The sequence below is a fragment of the Phacochoerus africanus genome, chromosome 2 (genome assembly GCF_016906955.1).
Source record: "Phacochoerus africanus isolate WHEZ1 chromosome 2, ROS_Pafr_v1, whole genome shotgun sequence".
Classification (NCBI taxonomy): domain Eukaryota; kingdom Metazoa; phylum Chordata; class Mammalia; order Artiodactyla; family Suidae; genus Phacochoerus; species Phacochoerus africanus.
This window is the reverse complement of record NC_062545.1, coordinates 277,550,054-277,572,198: the sequence shown is the minus strand read 5'-3', so window position 1 is coordinate 277,572,198 and position 22,145 is coordinate 277,550,054. Positions and strand designations below refer to the sequence as shown.

The following is a 22,145-nucleotide window of genomic DNA, read 5'->3' as shown; positions in this document are numbered from 1 at the left end:
TGCGTGGAGATCCCAACGGTGCCCCCTTAAACTCTCACCCAAACCTACGACGGAGACCCCCTCGGCTCCATTTTGCACATCAGAGACCAGAACACGGAAGGAAAAGGCTGTTTCGAAGTCAAGCTGGGAGCCTGGCAGCGCCTCTCCCAGCCAGGCCAGGTCCCGGGCAGGTGGGGCCCGGCTGCAGTCTTGCCCTTGGCCTCCAGGCGAGCCATGCCCACACCTGGTCTGGAAACAGGAGGCTCGGCTGTCCCGACAGTGAACTAGCCTTGCCGCCCCACCATCTGCGGGGCCTTCTGCCTGCCAGTGATGTGACCTCCAACTAGACACGCCTGGGACCACGTGGACGGGAGGCGCCCTCTTCCCTCCGTTTCAGATGCGCCAAAACTCCCTGGCTTTTCCCAGGAGAACCCGCCTGGCCTTGGTCAGTGGGGGAGGAGGGCCACCCAGGGAGAAAACTTCTGAGGTCTCTGAGAATTCTCTAGAACTCACGATCCATCTTCAGGGAAAACCAAGAGCTGAACGCCTGAGCCTGGTGCTCAGCAAGCCCTCTGGCTCTCACGGTCTCTCTGCCCACGAGATAAAAGGCAGACTCAGAAGTCAGGCCCCCGGGCATCGCTCCTCTCCGCGGGTTCATTTTTCTTTGCTGAAGTGCCGATGGTTGAAAGATGGGGCCCTTTCCTGGTCCAGCTTCCCTGACCCAGAAGGTGATGGGGAAGCTGCCCAAGTTTCACTCTTGGGACCTCTGCGGGGCCACTGGGCCCCCACCTTGCCCTCAGAGGGGGAGCCCCCCCAGCCTCCCCGCCCTGATCTTCTGCAACTTTTGGCTTTTGCTGGCCCGGGGCCACGTGTCTCTCTCTTCGTGTGGGAACTGATATTAAACAGGCAGGCCCTACCTGGCCACAATCCTTGCCTATCACTCTTTCCTTCCCCCTAAAATGGAAAAAGTGACTCAGGTAGAACCACTCACCCCCCCACCCCCACCGCACAAACCCGCTCCTCGCAGCTGAACACAAGGGCGCAAGGTCAGAGCCTGCCCCATCTCCTCTGAGAAGCCCAAGGACGAGGGACTTGGGGGGCTCGGGAAAGTGGGCGCCCCATACAGCACGGCTTCCTCCGGAAACCGGGCAGGCACCAGCTCCCGGCCTGGGCCCCAGGAGACAGGCAGAGGGCAGCCACTGGGTTCCACCAACCTCCCCCTCTCTCAGCCCCCTGCTGCCGGGCGGGGGGGGGGGTCCTGACCCCAGATGGAAAGATGGGGCTGATGGGGCTGAAACCTCCCTTCACTGTAATGTCTGGCTCCCAGGAGGCTGGATGAAACCCAGTTTCCACAACTCGAATGTGACTGTAAAGGCTCCAGCTTACTAGTGGTGGGACTTCTGTGAGCCTCAGTTTTCCTGCCTGGAAGATGGGGATGCTCCCACCTTGCCAAGACGTCATCTGGATAAAACAACGGTCGACAGCGCTCGGGATAAGGGGAAAGAAAGATCCAGAAGTTCCAACTCCTCGCCTTCAGAGAAAATTCCCAAGCAGACACACCTCTCCTGTGTCAGATGCTCTTCTACCTAATTCAAGTATCAGCTGCTGGGTCGAAGAGGCCACTGAGGGGCCGAGGGACCCCAGGGCTGGCTCGGACCAGAAGCCCCTCATCCTCCAGGCCCAGAGGCGACCAGAGTGGCGGGCGGGCCGAGAGCCTGCAGGTCGGTCATGCCAACCCAACCAGCCCAGCTCCTCCCAGCCCCCCACCCCCGTGCCCTGTGCCTTCCAGCTGGACCCCAGCCCTTCCCAGTGTTTGTAAATCCTTCTCGCGGGCCAGGCAGCTGTTTGTAATCGGCCAGGGCCTGGCCAGGAATGGGAGGTGGGAGCCTGCCCATGAGAGGCCCAGGGCGCTGCGGGGGGTGTGAGGACAGGCCACCTCCTTGCCAGGACACCATCCCCCTGGCCGGCGTGTCTCCTCCCCAGCACTGGAGACGGGGGCGGGGGGGGGCGGTGAAAAGGGAGGGAGGATGAGCCTCTCCACTTGGGAGCCGCTTTCGTTCCCAGTCCTGAGAACAAGAAGCCTGGAGAGGCTCATGAGCCCCATGTTGGTGGCAGGAAGGTTGAAAGCATGGGCTCCGGACGCCGGGTTCCAGCGCTTTGCCTCTGGATGCCGGCTGCCCGCATGGGGCTGAGCTCCCCGACAGAGCTGCCCAGTGAACAAGGGTCAGGACAGGAGACCTAGGCTGCCCTCCCGCCTCGGAGTCTCAGAACAAGACTGTGGGGCTCAGATGCCGTCCCTGATTCTGGAGCTCTGAGACCACTGGGGCCCCCCCGACTCGGGACACGGGGCCCAGCCCACCAGGTCTGAGTCGACTCATCAGCAATAAAGGACCCCAAGGCCAGAGGCTAGACCACTGACTGGGGGAGCCCTCCCGCTCTGCGTAAACACCCACTTCCTTCCGAGGGATGCGGCCTGTCCACGGTCAGGGCCGAGCGCTCCTGGGCCAAGAAAATGACCCGGAGAAGGTCCTATAACGAATTCAGCGGAAGGTCAACAGCCGCCTCCCCAAATATTGTCTGTAAAATGCACCCCCTACCCCACCTGGATTGCCCCCCAACCCCATCCCAAGGCTCGGGCCCCCGGCACTGACAGTTCAGCCTCCTCTGTGGCCCCAGCCCCGCAAGAGGCAGCTTTATTCCTAGTTTCAGGCACCTTAGAGAAACCACAGGCACTGCCTCCCTGAGTTGCACCAGTAAGAGAAACAATATAAATAGCAACGATGCTACAGAATCGTTATTATCCAATAATAATAACACAGAGACCAAGAACAGCTCTTGCTTTCAGGATGATTCCAGCATCCGCTGCCCTGCATCAAACACAGGATGCAGGGCACCCCAGGAGGCGCCCTCTGTCCACGGGCAGGTCACGTCCTTCCAGGCAGTGCCAGTGCCTCTGGCTTGGAGATAAGCTAACTTGGATCAGAGAGGTTAAGGAAAGAGTTCGAGGTCACACAGCTGGGAGTGGAAGCCCTTTGGAGGCTCTTGCAGGGTCCCATTTGCTGTGCACTGATGCATCACTGCTTCTCGGCCTCATGTCCTGAACTTGCCTTTCCAAAGTCAAAGGAGTGGAACTTCCCTGGTGGCACAGTGAGTTAAGGATCTGGTGTGGTCACTGCAATGGCTCGTGTCGCTGCTGTGATGTGGGTTCGATTCCTGGCCTGGGAACTTCCACAGGTCACAAACACAGCCCAAAAAAATGAAAACCAAAGGAGCGATGGAAATTCCTGGGGCTTCCGGCTGAAGTGACAGTGCCCAGTGTCCCTCGGCTCGCTCTGGTTCCTCCTACGCCTCCAGGCTGAGCCAAGCCTGGACACACACTGTGCTCCCTACGGCTTGGCCCAGCCAGTCGGCTCACGGCAGCAGCCTGTGTCCCCAGGGAGCTGGAGCCACCCAGGTCTGAGCCCAGGAGAAGGGACATGTCACTCTGGCCAAGCCACCCAGGGGCACTTCACAGAGGGGAGCCAGGTCCCTCCGCTCCCAACAGCAGATGGCAGGGTCCTGTCTCAGGAGTGTCCCACGCAGGGGCTGCAGCTGGAGGGAGAGTCTGGAGCCTGCACCACCTGCCGGGCCCGTGAATTCCTTGGGCCTAAAGAGGACAAAGGTGGTCCCTGAGTTCTCTCCTGTGGCATCGCAACAGACTCCAGCAGCTCGATGCCAGGGCAGGAGGGAGCTGCCCGCATGCCACCTATACAAATGCTGAGTACTGACGTCATGCCTTTTAACAGGTGGCAATAAAATGACAGGAGCCAGTGCTGTGAGCCCAGCAGGCCCCTGGGACAGGTATTCATTTATGTCCATTTCCTAGATGGGGCCACCAAGGCTCAGGGAGGTGTTCTTCGGGGCCTCGGCGCCTGTGCTGAGCCCAGGCACATGGAGACAGGCTGGAAGCAAGGGCCCCGCCCTCTCGGCTCACAAGGGAGCTGCGAGCCTGGGGGTCACAGAGTCGTGCCCACTCCTCCCCTCAGGGCACTGGCTTAGCTGAGGTCCTTCTCTGAGCCCCTCAGGAGGGGCTGTCCACCATCCCACCCCCACGGACAGGTCACAAAGGTGGACACTGAGTGACACGTGACGTCAGGGCTCGGCTTCAAAGTGATTGGGCGGAGGGGAGCGGGTGGGGACTGGGCCCCACGAGACTGGCCTTGGGCCAGTCCTTGTTGATTCCACGTGGGTCGCGGGATCCGATGTGCTGCGTTTGAAATGCCCCCAACAACAGCGACAACGATAACAACACTCTCAGAGCCAAGCCCGAGTAAACCCTGAGGCTCACTTTCCCCGCCTCCCGGTCGCCCTGACCGCTGCTCTGTGCTCTTGTAGAAGCGTCTTTCCTTAGGAGAAAGGTGAGCCTGCCCCCAGGCAGGAAAGAAAAGCCGAGCATCCCTGCTGCTTGCAGAAGGAAATGGGGAGGATATGGGGTGGGGGAGTGTCTATCATCTATGGCTTCCATCCTGGCACTCCTCCCCTTGTAGCCCCCCCCCCCCCCATCATTTACCCTGACACCTGCGGTCCACCTGTCTCAGGTGAGAGAGGAGGTCCTGAGAACACTGGCCCCCCCATCCCCTCCCTTGGGCCAGCTCCGGCTTCTCCCCAGACTTCCACTCCGCAGGCCACTCAACCGGCTCCCATAACTGACCCCCATGGGCCAGCTGGTGGGGGCCCCGGACGTCCTCATGAAGACCCTGCCGCCAAGAGATTGTCCCACAGAAAACAAGAACCGGAAGCTGCGGGAGACCCCTTTACCTGGCTTTGAGAATGGCACCTACTCCAGCATCTATGCCGGGAACTGGTATGACCTGCACCAAAGGGGGTGCCGTTCACTGGGAAGCAGAGGGCGACCGTCATGCCTTTGCGCCAGCTGCCCTACAGGCCCTCCCTTTGCACATCTGCAGGATCGGGCAACCCTACTCGGTCCAGGCTGGTGTGGGGATCACAGACACCCCGGGTATCACCCCAGAGGAGGGGCTGGTTAAATATGAACAGGAACCAGAACACAGACACACACAGGAAATGGCCACGTGCCTCCGCCAAGGGACAGCTCCCTTTAAACTCATTGGGTGGGACCCAGAAGCCTCAGGGCCTGGCGAAGCACACTGGTCTCTGATTGGCCAGGGCACCGCTGGGCTTGCAGGTACCTCTCGCTGATTGGCTGGTGGCGCAGGGGCTAGGGTGCCTCCCTCTGATTGGCTGGAGGCCCAGGGGCCGGTGGGTGCCTGCCTCTGATTGGCTGACGCGTGTTTCAGGACCTCCCACTTGGCCCTTCCCTGGAAGAGCCTGTTCTCAGGTCTGAGTCCCCCGCTGCGCAGAGGCTCCTGCAGGGCCGGGATGGTCACCAACTGCTCACCTGTGCACCTGCTGCCCCATGCCGGGCACAGGTCCGACTCACCTCAGAGGTCCACAAACGCTTCAGACAGCCACTGTCCCTCCGGAGCAGTTCTCCCCACAGGGGCCAGCCTCTGCGGTGTTCGCTCCGCACCCGCACGGGAAAGGACTCCGCCGAAGCCTCAGCCGCCGCCCTCCCCGCACCCCGCCCCAGGAAGACAATCATTCCCACCTTCCACTTAGGTTAAAACGCTCATCCTTTCTCATGGCCACATCACTGTTTTTCCAATGAGAATGTCAAGAGTTTTTACAGTTAAATCGTTCCGGCGCCATACACACAGTTTGATGCCCATCTGTGGCATTTGTTTATTTTTTTTTAATGTAAAAAAAAAAAAAGGAAGGCAATAAAATCCTTATTGCCAAGGTGCTGGCGGGAAAGAACAGGAGATAGGTGTGAATTTCCCCCCAAAGAACACAGGTCTAGGAAACAGAAAATAAAGGAACCCCCATTTCATGCACAGAGACATCGCAGGAAACGGGCTGGGCCCCTGACCCTGTGAAATGAAACGTGGAGAAAAATGGGTCAGCGTGTGGTTCCATTTCTTAGGTCTGAGTCATCAAAGAGTGGTGACTTGTTCTCCTACTGTGGGTTATTACGTGTGGGTTATTATGCAGGTTGGGAATCTGCCCAGGAACACTGGGTGAGTCAAAGCTGATGGGATCATGACGTATATGACAAAGCGGGACCCCCAGCACCCCAGCACAAATCCGTGCACCTCTGCTGAGCATCGTTCATTCCACCAACGTTGCTGCAGCCGCCTGGGGCTGGGCTGGTACAGCAACAGTGTCTGAGTGAGCAAAGCCCCCACTGTGCCCCCCCCCCCCGCCAGATGCACCTTCCAGACCATCAGCCATCACCCACGGTCAAGTCTTAGGGGTAGAGGACCAGAGTCCTTGAGGTGGGACATGGGCGGGCAGGTCCATTCCCATCCCTGGGCCCCCCCCATTCCTCTTTGTCAAGTGGGGTGGCCCGAAGAGGAAGGGGCAGGCATGCTGGGTGGGGACCGCCCCACAACTGCCCAGGACACACCTCCACGCTCAGGCTGGGATTCTAAAAGGAGCAGCAAAGGGATCCGATAAAGTCACCAGTAGGCACTGCCCGTGAAACCCCTTCTCGGGCTTACCCACAAGGGAGACGCCAGGGTGACTGTTTGTTCACAGGAAAGAGGAAAGGGCCCACTCGGCCACCAGGAACAGAGCCAGGAACTCACCCCAGGCCCCAGACCCGCTGCCTCCTCCCACCTTGGGGCCCAAGGAGGACAGAACAGTGACAACAGAAACAGGGGCTTGCTCTGTGCTTGGCACACGCTATGCACCGAACCCTCTCAGAAATCCTGCAGAGTCACAGTCACTCCGACATACAGGGAAACGGAGGCCAAACGCACAGCTGGTGGGCGAGGCGCCAGGCTGGGGACCCAGACCGCCGGGCCTGAGCCACCCCCACGCCGGGTCTCCGCGTCGCATCCTTTGGTGGGGCAGCCCTGCCTACAAGAAGGGCCAGCGTGGGCTCCGCCTTCAGGGCCTCCGTGTCACCATGAGCCAGGCCAGCAATCTTAAAACTAACAACTGGCCACATGCTGACACCAGATGAGTTGATTATAGGGGAGAAACAAACAGAGGGAAATGCAGAAGCTGCAATAGAACCGCAGCCCCTATGAATAAAAAAAAAAAGACTCATCAGATTGTCAGCCTCAGCGGGACCTCACTCGACCCGGGCTGGACCCTCCACCTTGTGGCTGCCCAGCGGGTCCCGTGGCCACAGCTCATCTCCCCGGGGGGCAGGGGGGGCCACACAAGGAGCAAGAGGGGCCTTGCCGTGAGCTCTGCCTGCGCAGACCCTGAAAACACAAGTACCTGTACACCTACACACGTGTGCACCACAGACACGCACGGACACCTCTCACACATCCCAGGCTCTGACACGTGCACACACACACACACACCCGCAACCCTCGAATGGGCTTGTAAAGCATTCACACACACGATGCTTCTGGTGACGTGGGAAAGCGGGCCAGCCAACAGATGAGGGGCCGAGGAGGGTGAGGGAGCGGCCAGGCTGAGTCACTTGTGGACGGCAGAGCCCCCCCACCCCGGGCGCGCTCACCAGCCCCCAGAGCCTCCTGGGACAGACACGCCTCCCCAGACCGGGCTCCCGCTGGAAAACTGGCATTAAGGGGGTGGTAGCAACACCATGCTTTTCTCTTGTTGCAAAAACGCCGCTCAAAACTGCAGTCAGGATGAGGCCCCATCACTCAGGGGCCGCCCGCGCCTCGGGGTCCCACATGCTGTTCCCACCGACAGCCTCCGTCTCCACAGCCACCCTCCCTGTAAGAAATCCACTCGCCCCATTTGCCAGAGGGGGACAATGAGGCCCGGCGACTGACCCAGCCCAGCCAAGCGCTCAGAGGCAGAGGAGCCGTGCAGGCCACCCTGGGCTCAATAATCTGACTGTCGAGGAGTGCACCCCCCCACCCCTGCAAGGGGAACCCAAAGGGGCCAGCCCTCCTGCCAGGCCAGGGCAGGCGGAGGCCATCACGCTGTCTCAGTGCAGGACCCAGAGAGGGTTCAGGAAGTCCCGGCCTCCCTCTTGTCCCCTCGGAGGCGCCCTCTTTCTCACAGCAGCCCCTGAGCTGGCACAGCTCTCTGGGGACAGGCGGTGCTGGGGGCGCCCCGCCACCCGAGCAAACGAGGGGCTTTCCAGCGATGGAAGCAGCCCCGGAGGAGCGTGCCGCTGGGCAGAGTCCTCCAGGAAAAGGCAGGGCTGGACGAGGGCACCGCCGAGGAGGCGCTTGGGGGCCTCTCTGGGACAGAAGGGAGGAGAAGAGAGGGCCATGTCGAGGTTGGCGTCGCCTCCTCCAGGAAGCGGCCCAGATCTCCCTCCAGACTCTCTTCCATGACACCCGGCAGGAGCCTGAAGAGTGACACGGACAGGGCCATTGCGTGAGCCCCCACCAGCCTGCGGGCCCCTGGAGCCAAGGCGTCCCTGTCACCCCTGCCTTCCCACCACCAGGCCCAGGGCAGGCAAACCTCCAGTGGCCAGCGGGTCACACAGGTGAGCAAAGGGCCTGGGGAAAGGGGAGCGGAGACGGCAGACATTGGGTGCCCCAAGATGGCACTGAGATTAAAGGGGGGGGCAGGAACAGATGGGGGGTGGGTGCCAGGAAGACGGAAACACTCTGCTGGTCAAATGGAACACCTCCCTGACCCAGGGCTGTGTCTGGGCGGAGCCCCAGGCCACTGCGACCCTGGGCACAGGCCCTCTCCCAGGGAGAGCGGACCGGTGGTCGAGGACAGGGAGGAAAGCCCACTGAGGGCCGGGCGCAGAGATGAGACAGACCAGGGTCTAGGGTCCCAGTGCACCTGCTCCCTGGGCCTCTCGGAGCCCAGCCCCCTTCACCTCACAGGCCCCAGGGGGCGGGTCCATGAGATGCTGCCGAGTCAAGGCCAGGAGCAGACCAGACAGGTGCCAGCAGATTCAGTCCAACGGTCACCTCATGTGCCCATCTCCCGGGGGCTCCTCAAGTCAAACCCAGTGTGGGAACAGCCACCGGGCCTGGGGTGTGAGTGACTCAGCCTCGACCCTCACGGGGCGGTGGGGCGGGGGCGGGGGGGCATCGCTCACAGCTGCTCTGTGTTCACGGTCGCTGTTACAAGGTGAGGGGCGGGGGCAGTGGGTGTCTGTTCCCTGCACCCCTCTCCTCCATCCCTGGTCACAGACAGGGCAGGGATGGGAGACAGCCAGACAGCAGGAGGCAGAGGCGGGGCGGGCGGGCATCAGCTGTGCTCGGCTGAGGGCGGGGCCGTGGTGAGCCTCCAGAAATATCCGAAGGGTGGGGTGATGGAGCAGGCTCCGGCCAGCACCCCAGAGCAGCCCTGGAGCAAGGGGCTTTGCACCTCCACCTTGGAAAGAAACGGCTGCCCACGGCCCCAAAGAAACGGCTGCCCACGGCCCCTGCCGGGTGGTCCCAGAGCTGGGCAGTGACCGCCGCTGCAGCCCTCCAGCCCCTGAAATCTGGACCCGAGGAGACCGAGGCTTGGGGAATTCGCTTGGCTTCTGAACTCCTCCCCCGACTGTGCTTTTATGGAGAAGGGGGGAGGGAGGGAAGATGGAAGAGGCCCTCCTTCCAGCAACTGGACTGAGTCAGAGGAAATTTAACCATTCGATGTCTGTCAAGGCCCGCAAAACTTGGACAGCGCTTCCCACCAAATTATTGCAAGAGGCGGTCACGTGACCGGCGTCCACCAATGACGGGCCGAGGAGATGACCTCAAGTTCCAAATATTGGGGTCATGTTTCATTTCACATGCTCTCCTTTGCCTGTTACAACGTTAAACGGCCCCAAACGCAATCTCACTTTTCATTCCCTCACACACTTGGCCAAGAAGAAGGTAGGAAAAAAAAAAAAAAGGCCATGTTCCGAGAGAACTCAGAAACCATCTGGTGACTCCCAAAATGGAGAGGATACTTCTGGATGCCTCTTCCCCCCCCCCACCCCCCGCATCTCAGTGGACAGCCGCTCCCACTGGCCGAGCACCGAGGATGACTCCAAGCCAAGCTGGTCCCACCCTGGGGGGGTGAAGGGGTCTGTGAAACCCACCCGGAGAAGTGGCTTCTTCCAGGGCTCTAAACGTCTTTTCGGCAAAAGGAGCAGGTCCAACCCCGCAGCCACGGTCCAGGCAGCTACCTCTGGGCCACCCTCAGGAAGGGAAACTAGAGAGGGGCAGGGGGCAGAGATGGGGAGCCAGGCAAAGAGCCGACCCCAAATCCAGGCGAAGGCAGGCTGTGTGTGCTCCCCAGCCAGTGCCCAGCCCCGGCTTTTTGGGGTGGTGATGCCCCGAAAAGATTCCCACCTGACTCCTGGGGCAACGTCCGGCAGAGGATCTGGGACAGGGCTGTGTCCCTGGACACAAGGTCCCCAACCACAGCCCCCAGCCTGCTCCCCATCACTTTCCTGGAGGCCATTCCTGTCCCCCACCTTCAGTGACCCCAGGAGAAACACAGAGCCAGTCAGTGGGGGCTCCAGGACACGTTGGTGGCTGCCCTAGGGGTAAGATCCCAGGTCCCTGGAGCCAGGCCAGGCAGCCCTCCCCTCCCCAGCCCCTGACTGGCCAGACACCCTGACTCCTGCTCACCCCCTCTGGCCCACAAGCACGCACTGTGCCAGGAAAAAGGGACCGAATATCTTAATTGGCAAATGGAACCTGAGAAGTGATTCTGCCCGCAGGTCTTCAAACTACGAAGCGGGGGCGGTGGGGGGGGTGGGGGGGCAGAGGCAGGGGCGGGGGGGGGGAAGCAGTGCCTTCTCCCGGGGGACCTCTGGCTGGTCCAGGGTCCACTGAGCCACTGCCTCATGGCTCTGCCCGCACCTTCCCTGACCCTGCCTGGTGGCCCCGAGATGCCCCATCTGTTACCAGGGCCTCAGGGGACTTTTAGGGCCCTGGGCTCTAGTGACAAGGGTGTGTGAAGACCCAGCCACAGGGAAGCACAAAAGGGGACCCTTAGAAAACCACTGGCCCATCCGGAAGCTGTGCAGGAGGGAGTGGGAGCTGCCAGCATCCAGGCAGGCGCACTGTCAGCCCAGCCCTGGTGGAGACGCCTGCGGGAGACAGCTCCTTCTAAGGGCAGCCCTCCCTTAGAGACCCACAGCTATGCACCATCTGAACCCCTCAGAGCCAGACTCCAGGACCCTCTCCCGGTGTTGCAGCATGAATCCCGAATCCCGTCTCTGGGCGGCAAACCCAAGAAAGACAGCCCACCGAAAGGTCAAGAAGTGGGGTTAGAGCAGGGCTGCTCTACCACCTTCCGGGGCTCCCCAGTACCACTCACTGAGTACTTGGGCGGCAGGGACTGCAAGAAGTCCTGTCCCCTGGGAAAGGGAGAGCCAGCCGGGTCTGGTGGCAGACTGGAGGGTGCTTGGGAGAAGTCGGGCCCTGGAGGCTCAGCTTCTGGGATCTCCCCCGCCCCCGCCCCCGCCCCGCAGCGGCCCCCCATCCCAGGAGGCCCAGGAGAACTGACCCGCGGTGACTCTAGGGGGCGACCCTTCCCGGGTTTCGGGAGAGGAAGTTCTGCAACGGCACTGTGTGGGCCAGAGCTGCGAGCTTGCGCTGAGGGACAGAGCACGCAAAGTTTCGCGACAAAAGTTTGTCGGCCTGGTGGACAACCCCTCTGGCTGATCCAACACACAGCCCCCCCGGCCGGCCCATTTGGCGCCCCGGGAGCGTTGTGTCGGCGCGTCTCTCTCTCTCTCCCGGGCCCCCAACTAATGGCATTCGGAGTCTCGGCCCCGTGCATTCCACAGCCAAGCGGGAAGGCGGTGCCGGCGCGGAAGAGGCCGGCGGCGCGCGGGGATGACAGCCGCGCCCGCCCCGCGCCCGCGCCCGCAGCCCCTGCCCCGCGCCCCCCAGCGCGCAGCGCCCTTACCTGCGCGGCTCGGAGGCGGCGCCCACAGCAGCAGCAGCAACAGCAGCAGCGGCGGGGACAGCAGCGGGGCGCCCGGGCGGAGCGGGCTGCGCGCTTTCCAGCGGGTGTGGACGTCCATGCCGGCGGGGCGCGGGGCGCGGGTCGGCGCGCGGGGACGCACGGGGCGCGGGGCACGGCCCGGGCAGCGGACTCAGCGGGGCCGGCACAACTTTAGGGAGTCATGGGAGCAGGCGCCCGCCCGATCTCTTTGTGGTGGTGGCTCCCGGGAGGGTCGGCTGGCGCGCTCGCCCACGGGCGGGAGGGCTCGACCTCGGCCCGCGGGGCGCCTGGGACCCCGCGCGGCTCGCTCCCTCTGGCCTCCCCCGCCGCCTCCGCCTCCTGCTCGCCTCCTCCTCGCCGCCGCCGCCGCCGCCGCCGCCGCCCCGCGACTCGCTCCCCGTGGGCGCTCCGCTGGAGTGAGGTCCTGCGCCGGCCGCGGGGACGAGGAGTGCGGACCTCGCCTTGGGCGCCGAGCACTTTTCCCCCTTCTCCCCCCGCCCGCTCTCCGGGAAGACACCCGCGGAGGCCGTCGCTCCCCCGCGCCCGCAGCAAATCAGAGCCCGCGCTGCGCTCGGCCAGGCCGGCCCCCGCCTCCCACTGGGCGCCGCGGGCGAGGGGGCGGGGACAGCCGGCGAGTGGCGGCGGGGAGGGGGCTGGCCCGGGGCGGGAGCCGATTCGGGGCGGGCGCGGCGCCCAAGCCCAGCGCCCACCCAGGACCCGCGCTCTCGCCGCTCCCGGTGCCCGCGCCACGCCGAGCCCCAGAACCAGGGCGGAGGAGCCCCGAATTCCGTCATTGGGGGGTTAAAAAAAAAAAAAAGTTGCCGCTCACCCCGCCTAACTTTTTCTTTTCCTTAGAGTTCGGAGCTCCTCTTCTGGGTGGAGACTGAACTTCCAGGGCAGCCAGATCGGGGCGCCCAAGACTGTGGCAGACATGTCAGCCTGGACAGCCGCCCGGCCCCCACCTTCCCCACCCCCGCGCCCAAGCTGGGGTCTAGGCTCCTACGAGGGTCCCTAGGGAGCTTGCGCGCCACACGTCCGGGATATTAATCAGGCGCAGTTGGCCGACACCCCTCCCCCCTCCCAGCTCCTGCTGTGGGTGACCCCTCTGCAGCAAAGGGGGAAGCAGAGAAGACTCCCCCCTTGCGAGGTGACAGCAGGCACCACTGCTGCCACTTCTTTAAGCCTTGGTGAGAGCTCCCTGGAGCAGCAGGCTTGCCAGGCGTCCGTGGTGGGTACCCCCTTCCACCTGGTCCCAGAGGCCCAGAGCCCTGCCCCCACCCCTTCCCCCAAGAGCGGGGCAGGTTTCTAAAGAGGAGTGAAGGTGGGTCAGGGGGCTTTGCAAGCCCTAAGCTGTCCTCATGCCCTCTGAACAAACAATTCAGCCAGTGATGCGCGGGCTGGGATCTCCTGCTCCCTGTCTCCAGTTACAGCTCCACACGGGATGTGAAATTCCCCACGTGCCCTTTAATTCCCATCTTCCTGGAAACAGGAGCAGAGGGTGGGTGGGTGGGTGGAGGTGAGTTTTGCTGGGGTGGCCATGGGCTGCCCTTTGAGCTGGGCAGTCGGCCTCTGCTCCCCTGAGGCTCAAGCTCCCTACCTGCCCCACGTGCTCTTGGAGCTATTAAATATTGCACAGAGAAAGGATGAGACCCCAACGTAAAGAGAAATGTTCTTTCTGGGGTTTACAGTTCTTCGTTGTTTTACACCCCGTATAAATCACACGTATGATCGGGGAAGTGGGTGGTGTGTGGGGGTCGTGGGCATGCGTGTGTACCTGGGTGAGTTGCGTGTGTTGGTTGGCCTGGAGTTGGTCTTTACTTTCCGATGCACCTGAACGAGAGAGAAATTCCATCAGACACTGCCCGAGCCCCCGGCAGCCCCACCCCGGGGCCTGGAACACCCTCCTCCAGTGGGCAGCCAGCTTCTCCGGGGACAGGGGTACTCCTCCCGTGAAAGTCACGTGTGCCTCTGCGCTGGGCACTCAGCCCTCCCAACACCTGGAACTCGGAACGGGCATCTGAGCTTTGGCTTGGCTTAAACAGCTGCCAGTCAAGCAACTCCCTGTGCCGCCCAGAGAGCTGACCTCACCATAAGGAGGAGGCTTGTGCCACAGGCCCGAGAGCGGACTGGACAGACGCGTTTTATCCTCTGCTGAGAGCCAGAGGCACCTGGCCTGGACTTGAGCAGGGAGGTAAGTTTCTATGCCACTGGGAAACTGGGAGAAAAATCCCCAAGCCAGCAGTCTGACCTGTCTGTAGGAGGGACGCCCCGCCACACGTAGGATTCCAGTGGAAATGGGTCCAACTAGGAACCATGAGGTTGCGGGTTCAATCCCTGGCCTTGCTCAGTGGGTTAAGGATCTGGCGTTGCTGCGAGCTGGGGTATAGGTTGCAGACAAAGCTCAGATCTGGAGGTGCTGTGGCTGTGGGGGCAGCTGTAGCTCCGATTAGACCGCTAGCTTGGGAACCTCCATATGCCACAGGTGCGGCCCTAAAAAGACAAAAAAAAAAAAAAAAGAATTCCAGTGGGAACCGCAGGAGGTCCAGCCAGCCCCCCCCCTCCCCCGAGCGCTCAGGCTGCTCTCGGCGCTGTGTCCCCCACTTTAAAGCCACTCTTGTATCAGGTCACCTACAATCGTAGTGAATACTGTCATTTCTGCTCCTTACAGAGGAGGAAATTGGGGATCAGAGAAGATGCGGGACTCAGCCAAAGTGCCAGCCCATCTGTGCCGAGCGCGAATTTGAACCCAGGTTTGCCTTCGGGCGAGAAAGATGCTAATGGCCCTGCCCTGATCCTTGAAACAATCCCTGTTGGTGGCTGACCCCAAGCAGCACCCTGGCTCCCATAACCTCTGAATACTTTTGATTTCACTCTGGGCTCTAGGACATGGACAGCGAGCAAGACCCCAGCCCGCCCCCGCCCCACCCCGCCCGGGAAGGCTCACCGCGTGTCTGCCTCCTCTCGTGGAATTACTGCCAGGTTCCGGCCCTTCCCTCCCTGCGCGTGGACCTCTGCTCATCGCTCTCCACCGTGGGACGGACTCCCCACCGCCCCCCGTGGCCGTGTCTCCCACAGTGCCTGGCAGAGGGTGGGGCAGGCCAGGTGTGCCCTCGGCTTTGCACCCGGGACCTGCTGCCCACCCTCTGCTCCCACTGCTGTAAGCTCTCCTCGCTTCCTCCTTAAGCGGCGAAATCGTGGTTCTCAGCGTCCAAGTGTTTCCCCTTGTGGGTTGTTTCCTTCCCCAGCCTCCCAGGGTCATGGCCGGGCTGGGAAAAGCCAGCCCTTCTGGGGAAGCCCTCCAGGGCAGCTGAGTCCTTCTCTCTCTCCACCTCTCACCGTCCCATGGAGCAGGTGGAGGAACCCAGTAACCTGCTTGCCCCCCAAGAGTTCACAGTCCCCGGGGCCCCAGGGGCCCCAGGAAGAACTGGGGAGCAGCTGCCCTACAGAATGACGTGGGGAGCTGCCCCCACGTTTCCCACAACAGCGTGGGTGGCCTTGAGTTTCCCTCCAGCTGCCCAAGGAAGATGCTCCCACCTGCATCCCGCACCTGTGGCCGCAGCTGCATCCTGTACTTGGTGACTGGGACCAGGCCAGCTCCAGCGTCCGGATTCAGCTGCAAGCCCCAGCGGCAGGAACCACCAGCCTGGGACCTAGGCAAGTGAGTTCTCACCTCTGATCCTCAGTGCCATTCCCTGGGACGTGGGGTGAGGGAGCTGGGCCCAGGGATCCCTGCGGAGCTTAGATGAGACGTCAGGCTAGGAAGACCTGGCCCTGCTGGGCACCAGGAGGTCCGGCGCCCCCTCCCTCCTCCTCCTCCCTGCATCCTGCAGCTGGGTGGTCCTCCTCTGACCCCTCTAAGCCTTCTGCTGGACCCTTGGGGGCCTCACCCCAGTTTACCTGCATCACCTGGCTCAATGGAACAAAATCCCTCCCTTTGGGAACAGAGGACACGGAGGCTCTGGGCAGTGAGACTTCCTGCTCCAGGTCCACCAGCATGGGTGGCCCAGCTGGACTTGAACCCAGAGCACCTCCCTCGGCAGCCACCCCGTGTGAACCCTCGCTCTGGGAGAAGGGAGGCTGTCCTCAGAGGGCCGCCCTGCTGGCTCCAGGAGCCCCCACCTCTGCCGGGCCTTCCAGCCCTGGGCACCGCGTCCCCCACCCCTCCACGGGTGACGCCTGAGCGCACCAGGGGCCGCCCCTGTCCCCAGCCGGCAGGACGTTTCCCCACTCTCCATGGGGTGGCTGTTACTCCCAGGGGGACCCCACCTCTGCGAGGCCTGGGATGAAGCGCGTCCTCTTGACACGATGCGGGAGGCGGGAGTGCCTGGGGTGGGGGGTGGGGGGGCCAACGCCAAGGGCAGCTCCCGAGGTGCCAGGCTTCCCAGGGTGTCCCCCAGACCTGGCGGCCTGAACGACAGAGCTGTACGGAGCCGAGATCAGGACGTGGGCCGGGCCAGCCCTGCCGAGGCGGCTCGGGGGCTGGGACCCCGTCTTCTCCCCCCACCCTCTTCGCGTGTCTGGTCTAACCTCTTCCTAGACGGACCGCCAGCCGTGTCCCCCACACGTTCACCTGAAAATGAAGATCACCCCACTTTTCCTTCATGGCCCTTTCGATGTCCCCTGGTGGTGCAGTGGGTTAAGGATCCAGTATGGTCACACAGCAGCTCAGGTCACTGCTGTGACGTGGGTTCTATCCCTGGCCTGGGAACTTCCACCTGCCCTGGACGCAGCCAAAAAAAAAAATAGTAAAAATAAAAATAAAGGACTTTTCCCCAAAGACAGTCACATCCTAAAGTGCTGGGTGTCAGGGTTCAACCTGTGGATCTGGAGGGGGTACAATTCACCCCGCAGCATCTTGGTGATCCTGGTTTGTGTCCTTTGGAAGGAACCGGGGGGGGGGGGCACTCTCTTCTCTGGAACAATAGGGGCATTCCGCCACCTGCAGGGGTGGGGACGGGACCCTGTCCTGCACGAGGGACCTTGGACCACAGCGCAGCCTGGCTGCTCATCCAGCACTGCCGACCACCCGGCTGCTTCGGCACGTGTGGTTGAGTGTCTCGTCTGTGCCACTGTCCACACTGGGTAAGGTGGGGGTAGGGTGGGGGGCAGCATGAAGGGGCAGGACTGGCTAAGACCCAGCCGCCCCCTGCAGAGGCTCCGAGCTGGAGTCTGCTCTCTCCCTCCCTCCTCGAAGCTCCTGGCCCCTCCCCCTCCCCCTTCCCGAGGGGGTGCCCAGGCCTGCAGGGACAAGCATCCCTGTGACAAGGACGGGGGAACAGGGGCATCGGAGCACCCTGGGCAGAGCCTTGGAACCTCGAAGTCCACGTGGTCGTGCAGCGTTATCCCCCTTGGGGGCCCCCGGGCTGTGCTCTGTGGAGATTTAGGGTGAACCAGAGTTTTCGGGGCTGTGCTGCTCAGGAGCCTTCGCTCTGGTCCTGGCTGTCACACTGAACCCCAGGGCCCCGTGACTCCCTCTGAAATTCCCTGGATTTTCTCAGATGGTTTACCCCACGGGCCCCCTCCACCGTGTCGCAACTTCCCCAACTCCAAGAGGTGAAGGCCTCCCCTCCAGCCTCCCCGAGCCCAGCACAGGAGCTGTTTCCTCCCAGGGTTCAGGGGACCAGCAGCCCCACTCGAGCAAGCCAGTCAACGTCCTGCCACTGGCATCCTCCAGACCCAACACTCAAGTCTACCAGCAGCTGGAGTTCATGGTGGCTGCAGAGCGCTGATCCAGAGCCAGGAGGCAGGGTTCTCAGTGACCAAGGAGCACCCCCCTCGCCCCCATCAGGGCAGGGACAGGGCAGCATAATGGCCAGAGCTGCCTGCAGCAGGTGCATCCAGGGCCGGCTGGGAGGTGCTGGGAGAGTCCGGCCCGGGAGCCCTCACCCGCAGGCCCCTGCCTGCCACGCTCTCGACGTTCCTAGCGGGGCCAAGAACACTGTGCAATATGAAGGCATTTCCAGGCAAAACGGGCCCGTGACTGGCCCCAGTCGGATCTGGGAGACAGAAGGTGCGGGTGGTTCTTCAGACAAGGGGGTGAGGACCCTCCGCCCCCAGCCTCGGACTCGCCGGGCCAGTCACCCTCCAGATCGTGTCTACAGGCAAAGGGTGAGCTCGCGGCCCCAGGAAAACGTCGGCTGGAAAATCCCTGGTGACTCTCAGAACGAGCCGTCTGTGTAGGCGAGGGCTGCCCAGAGGTCAGGGCCGTGCCGCAGAGTCAAGGGCATTTCTAGGCCGCCCATGACCGCACCGGCCACACGTCAGGATGGGGTCACATCCTCCCAGCCGGCCCGTGGGACCCCTCTTTGGGAGGTAAAGCCAGAGGCGCCCACAGAGCCCGGAGCAAAGGCCACAGAGCCGCCTCGGACCCCACGTTCCTGTCTGGAAAATGGACCAGGAGAGACCCCTTCGCAGGCTGTGCGATCACTTTTGGGGGTGACACGGGGTCTGTTCCAGGCACAGAGCTGGGCCATCCTGCCTCCCTCAGTCTCACGATTGGGGAGCAGGACCTCAGAGGGGCTGAGGCTCTGCCCAGTGACAGAGGTACGGGCCTGGCGCCGCGTCCCAGCTCTGCCGCTCCTGTGGCCACAGTGCTGTGCACGTTTGGGTCTATGGGCCCAGACGGAGGGGACCCTGGCAGAGGCATTTTGCAAACCCCAAGAGGGTTCCCCTCTCAGCTACCCCAGGTGCTGAGGTGTCCTGAGGACCTACACTCTCCCGTGGCCCCACAGGGCCTGGTGGCTGCTGAGGCCCATGGCTGAGTCCCCCAAGCCCTGCCCTGCAGGGGAAGCCACCCCCATGCCTGGTGAGCAGGTGGGCTCACGGCCCTGGCGCCTTGCATGGATTTAAAGCCGCTCTGAAGGGCCTTTGCCGCAGCTGTGTAGACCCCTGCCCGGGCCTCCCGCCCTCCCTGGAAGCCCCTGTGTGCAAGCCCCAGACTCAGAGCCTGGAGCCCGGCCAGGCACCATCTTTAGGGCAGTTGTCCCCGTAGGCACAGGGGCTCAGGACTGGGCTGGCACCCTGGTGGGGAGCTGAGGGCAAGCATCCCAGGTCTCCACCCTCAGGGCAGGGGACCCCGAGGAGGTGACTCAGAAGCTCAGATCCTGGAGGAGTCCCTCAGGGCCTGGGGCCCCCTCCCCGGGCCGTCCTCCCTGGATGGTCCCCACCAGCAGAGGGAACGCATGCGCCCTGCCCGGAGGAAAACTTGGGGCTGTGCTGGAACAGAGCGTGCGGGAGGCCGGAAGCCTGGGGGCCTCCAGGCGGGGAGTTTGGGCTCTTCCCAAGGGGAATGGGCTGATGGAGGGTTTTAAGGGGAGAGGGCAGATCAGAGGTGTGTTCTGGAAGGATCTCTGACTGCAGGGCAGAGAAATGCTCAGAGAGGCCAGAGCATGGGTGGGTATTCGAGTCAGGATGGGTGAGGACGCCAGAATGGGGGTGGGGGTTGGGGGAGGATCAGGGGTCAGCCTGGACTTGCCAGGAGCCCAGGGCCCAGCCAGGGAGCTGAGCTGCCAGCCGGGCACCCTTGTCGTGGACACTGAAGCCAGTGCCCCCCTGAAGGGGCCCCCAGCCCCCAGGAGGGAGGTCCTGTGCCCCTACCCGTCCACAGACGAGGAACCGGGGCCCAGTGAGGTTCCCTCCTGTGCGTGTCCTGCTCAGGAACTCAGGCTCCACCCTCTGTTCTCCACACAAGCTCCTTCTCCTCGGGCCCCCCTCCACGGCCCCCCTAGGTCCCTCTCTGCCTGGCCCTCGGCACTTCCTCAACTGTGTCCCCTGAGGAGTCAAAGCCACGCTGGCATCCTACTGCGTCTCTGCCCAACCAGTGCCCTCTGTGCGGCTCCTGGCACCACGGACAGATCGGATGGCAAAGCACTGCTCTCTAAAAAGTCCCAGCCCTGGGACACTTCCACACGGCCCAGCGTCCCCAGGACAAGTGGTGCCTGGCGATTGGCACCCAGACGGTCCCAACCCTCGCTGTGCCCACAGCCCGAAGGACAGCTGCACACCCGGAGCCAGGACTCCGCAGCTTAAAAAATAAACAAGAAGATAGAGCAACTATACTTCAAAAAAAAAAAAAAAAAAGAAAAGAAAAAGCCACAAAAGAATTCATAGAGTAAAAAAAAAAAAACTATTATGAATTATAGTGAATGTGTCTCAGCCGTGTGAACAAATACATCAATGAATCTTTTACAAATAAAAATAGCTGAGAACTTTCAGTAGCGGAAGGAGAAGGCAGGCCCTCGGTGAGTACTGGCTTCGTGGTGGGATGTGTGTTTTTACACCTCTTGGCACCAGGTTCACCTGAAAAGTAAACTAGATGCTAATTTGGGGCGAAAACCTTGGGATGTGTTTCTTCCACCTCTGGGGGGGGCGCCCCTGGGTGGGACGGCGTCCAGCAGGGCAAAGCCTCGCCGCCCAGTCCTCACAACAGCTGCACTTAATTTCTGAGACGCTCCTGTCCCGTGGCCTCGGCTTCACCTTGGTCCTCATGTTAGTGCCTGGCTGTCGTCACAAACGACCGCAGTCCGGGTGGTGGGAACAACAGAAATGCCTGCCCTCCCTGTGCAGGAGCCTGAAGTCTGAAACCCAGGAGGCAGCAGCTGCCCTCCCCCCCGCCCCATTCTGGGGTCCAGCGGGAGGGTCTGTCCCCCGCCTCTCTCGGCATCACGAGGCTTTAACCATCCTTTGCTTGTGGCCACATCACTCCAGTATTTTGCTGCCGCCTTCACGTGGCTCCTTCTGTTTGTCTGTTCTGGAATCTCCCTCTGGCTCTGGCTCAGCAGGAGACTTGCGTTGGCATTTAGGCCCCACCTGGCTAATCCAGAGGGATCTCCTCCAGATTCGTAACTTCATCACCTCGGCAAAAACTTCTGTTGAAAATAAGGTTGCCAAAAAAAAAAAAAAAAAAAAAAAGAAGGAGTTCCTGTCATGGTGCAACAGAAATGAACCTGACTGGTAACTGTGAGGACACAGGTTCCATCCCTGGCTTTCCTCAGTGGGTTAGGGATCCGGCATTGCCGTGAGCTGTGGTGTAGGTTGCAGGTGTGCCTTGGATCCTGCATTGCTGTGGCTGTGGTGTAGACTGGCGGCTACAGCTCTAATTGGACCCCTAACCTGGGAACCTCCATATGCTGGGGGTGTTCCCCCCCAAAAAAAAAGAAAAAGCAAAGAAAATAGGGAGCACCGTTCCACTGACAACAGTCCTGGACACGAAGCAAGCCTCCGTGCCCAGAGTTGCATGTACTGTCCACCCCTGCATCCAAGAAGTCCCCAGAGCCAGCGTGCTTTGGCCCACAGGGTCAGGGGTACCAGTTCAAGTGCAGAAAACCCCGGTGTGCCCTGCGTCCAGAGGGCAAGGTTCCCCCCGAGACGGCTTGGGGAGAAGACCGGGCTGTTGGTAGAGGCTGGCGTGCACCGGCACGTTGCCCGGGTGTGCCAGGCACCGTCTGGGATTGTTGTTTTTTCCACTAGGGGCTGGTTTTATTTGTTTTCATTGTTAGTATTCAACCAATGTTGTCCATGGACATTGCTCCCAGTTTAGAGTTTCTCCCATAAGAGGGAACGGAAGGGAATAGAGAATTTAAAAGGTGCCTCCCGAAATGGAGTTGAACCCAGAAACCAAGCTCCTTCCTTCCTTCAGATCTCTGAGCTCCACCTCCGAGCAGAGCCGCTGTGAGGCTGCAAGTGACATGGACTCCCGGCCGGGGGGTGGGGGGGCAGGGGGAGCGGGCAATGACGATGTTGGCAGGAACTGGCAGCTGCCTCAGCACCCGGACCTTCTTGAACCCTCACTCCCACCCTGACACCCAGCGCCTCCCCCACCGCAGCTAAGAACTCCAGCTCAGCGCATTGAGAATGAGTCCGGGGCCACCACATCCCCAAGTGGAGAAGCCAGGATTCCAGCCAAGCTGTTCGGCCCTTTCCCAGCCGCCCGGCAGCAGAAACAGGACCTCCGTCAGATCCACGCCGGTGCTCAGGGCCTGACGGGGGCTCAAGGCCCCGGGAAGGAGGCGGGTGCAGACCTAGGCAGGTCCGGCTGTGGGAGGCGGACAGGGGCTCCCAAAGGCACATCCGCGCGCCGATCCCTGGACCCTGCGGATGTGACCTTATTTGGGCAAAGGGTCTTTGTGGCTGTGCTTAAGTTAGAGACCTCGAGATAAGGAGACAGTCTTGGTCCAGCCCCAGAGGCCATCAGAGCATCCTTAGCAGAGGGAGTCAGAGCGAGATTAAAAACAGACACTGGTGAGGAGGCGATAAGAAGAGTCAGAGTCTGG

General features: G+C 62.0%; 1 protein-coding gene across 1 annotated transcript in view; it reads right to left on the bottom strand.

Annotated features, from left to right (window-relative positions):
* COL5A1 (collagen type V alpha 1 chain) overlaps window positions 1-12,206 on the bottom strand; it is a 150,556-nt gene extending 138,350 nt beyond the window's left edge. The window contains 1 exon segment of the mRNA XM_047768868.1: window positions 11,836-12,206. Within this exon segment, the coding sequence (XP_047624824.1) occupies window positions 11,836-11,953 (118 nt within the window). The 5' untranslated portion in view covers window positions 11,954-12,206.
* Window positions 12,207-22,145: the final 9,939 nt, after the last annotated feature.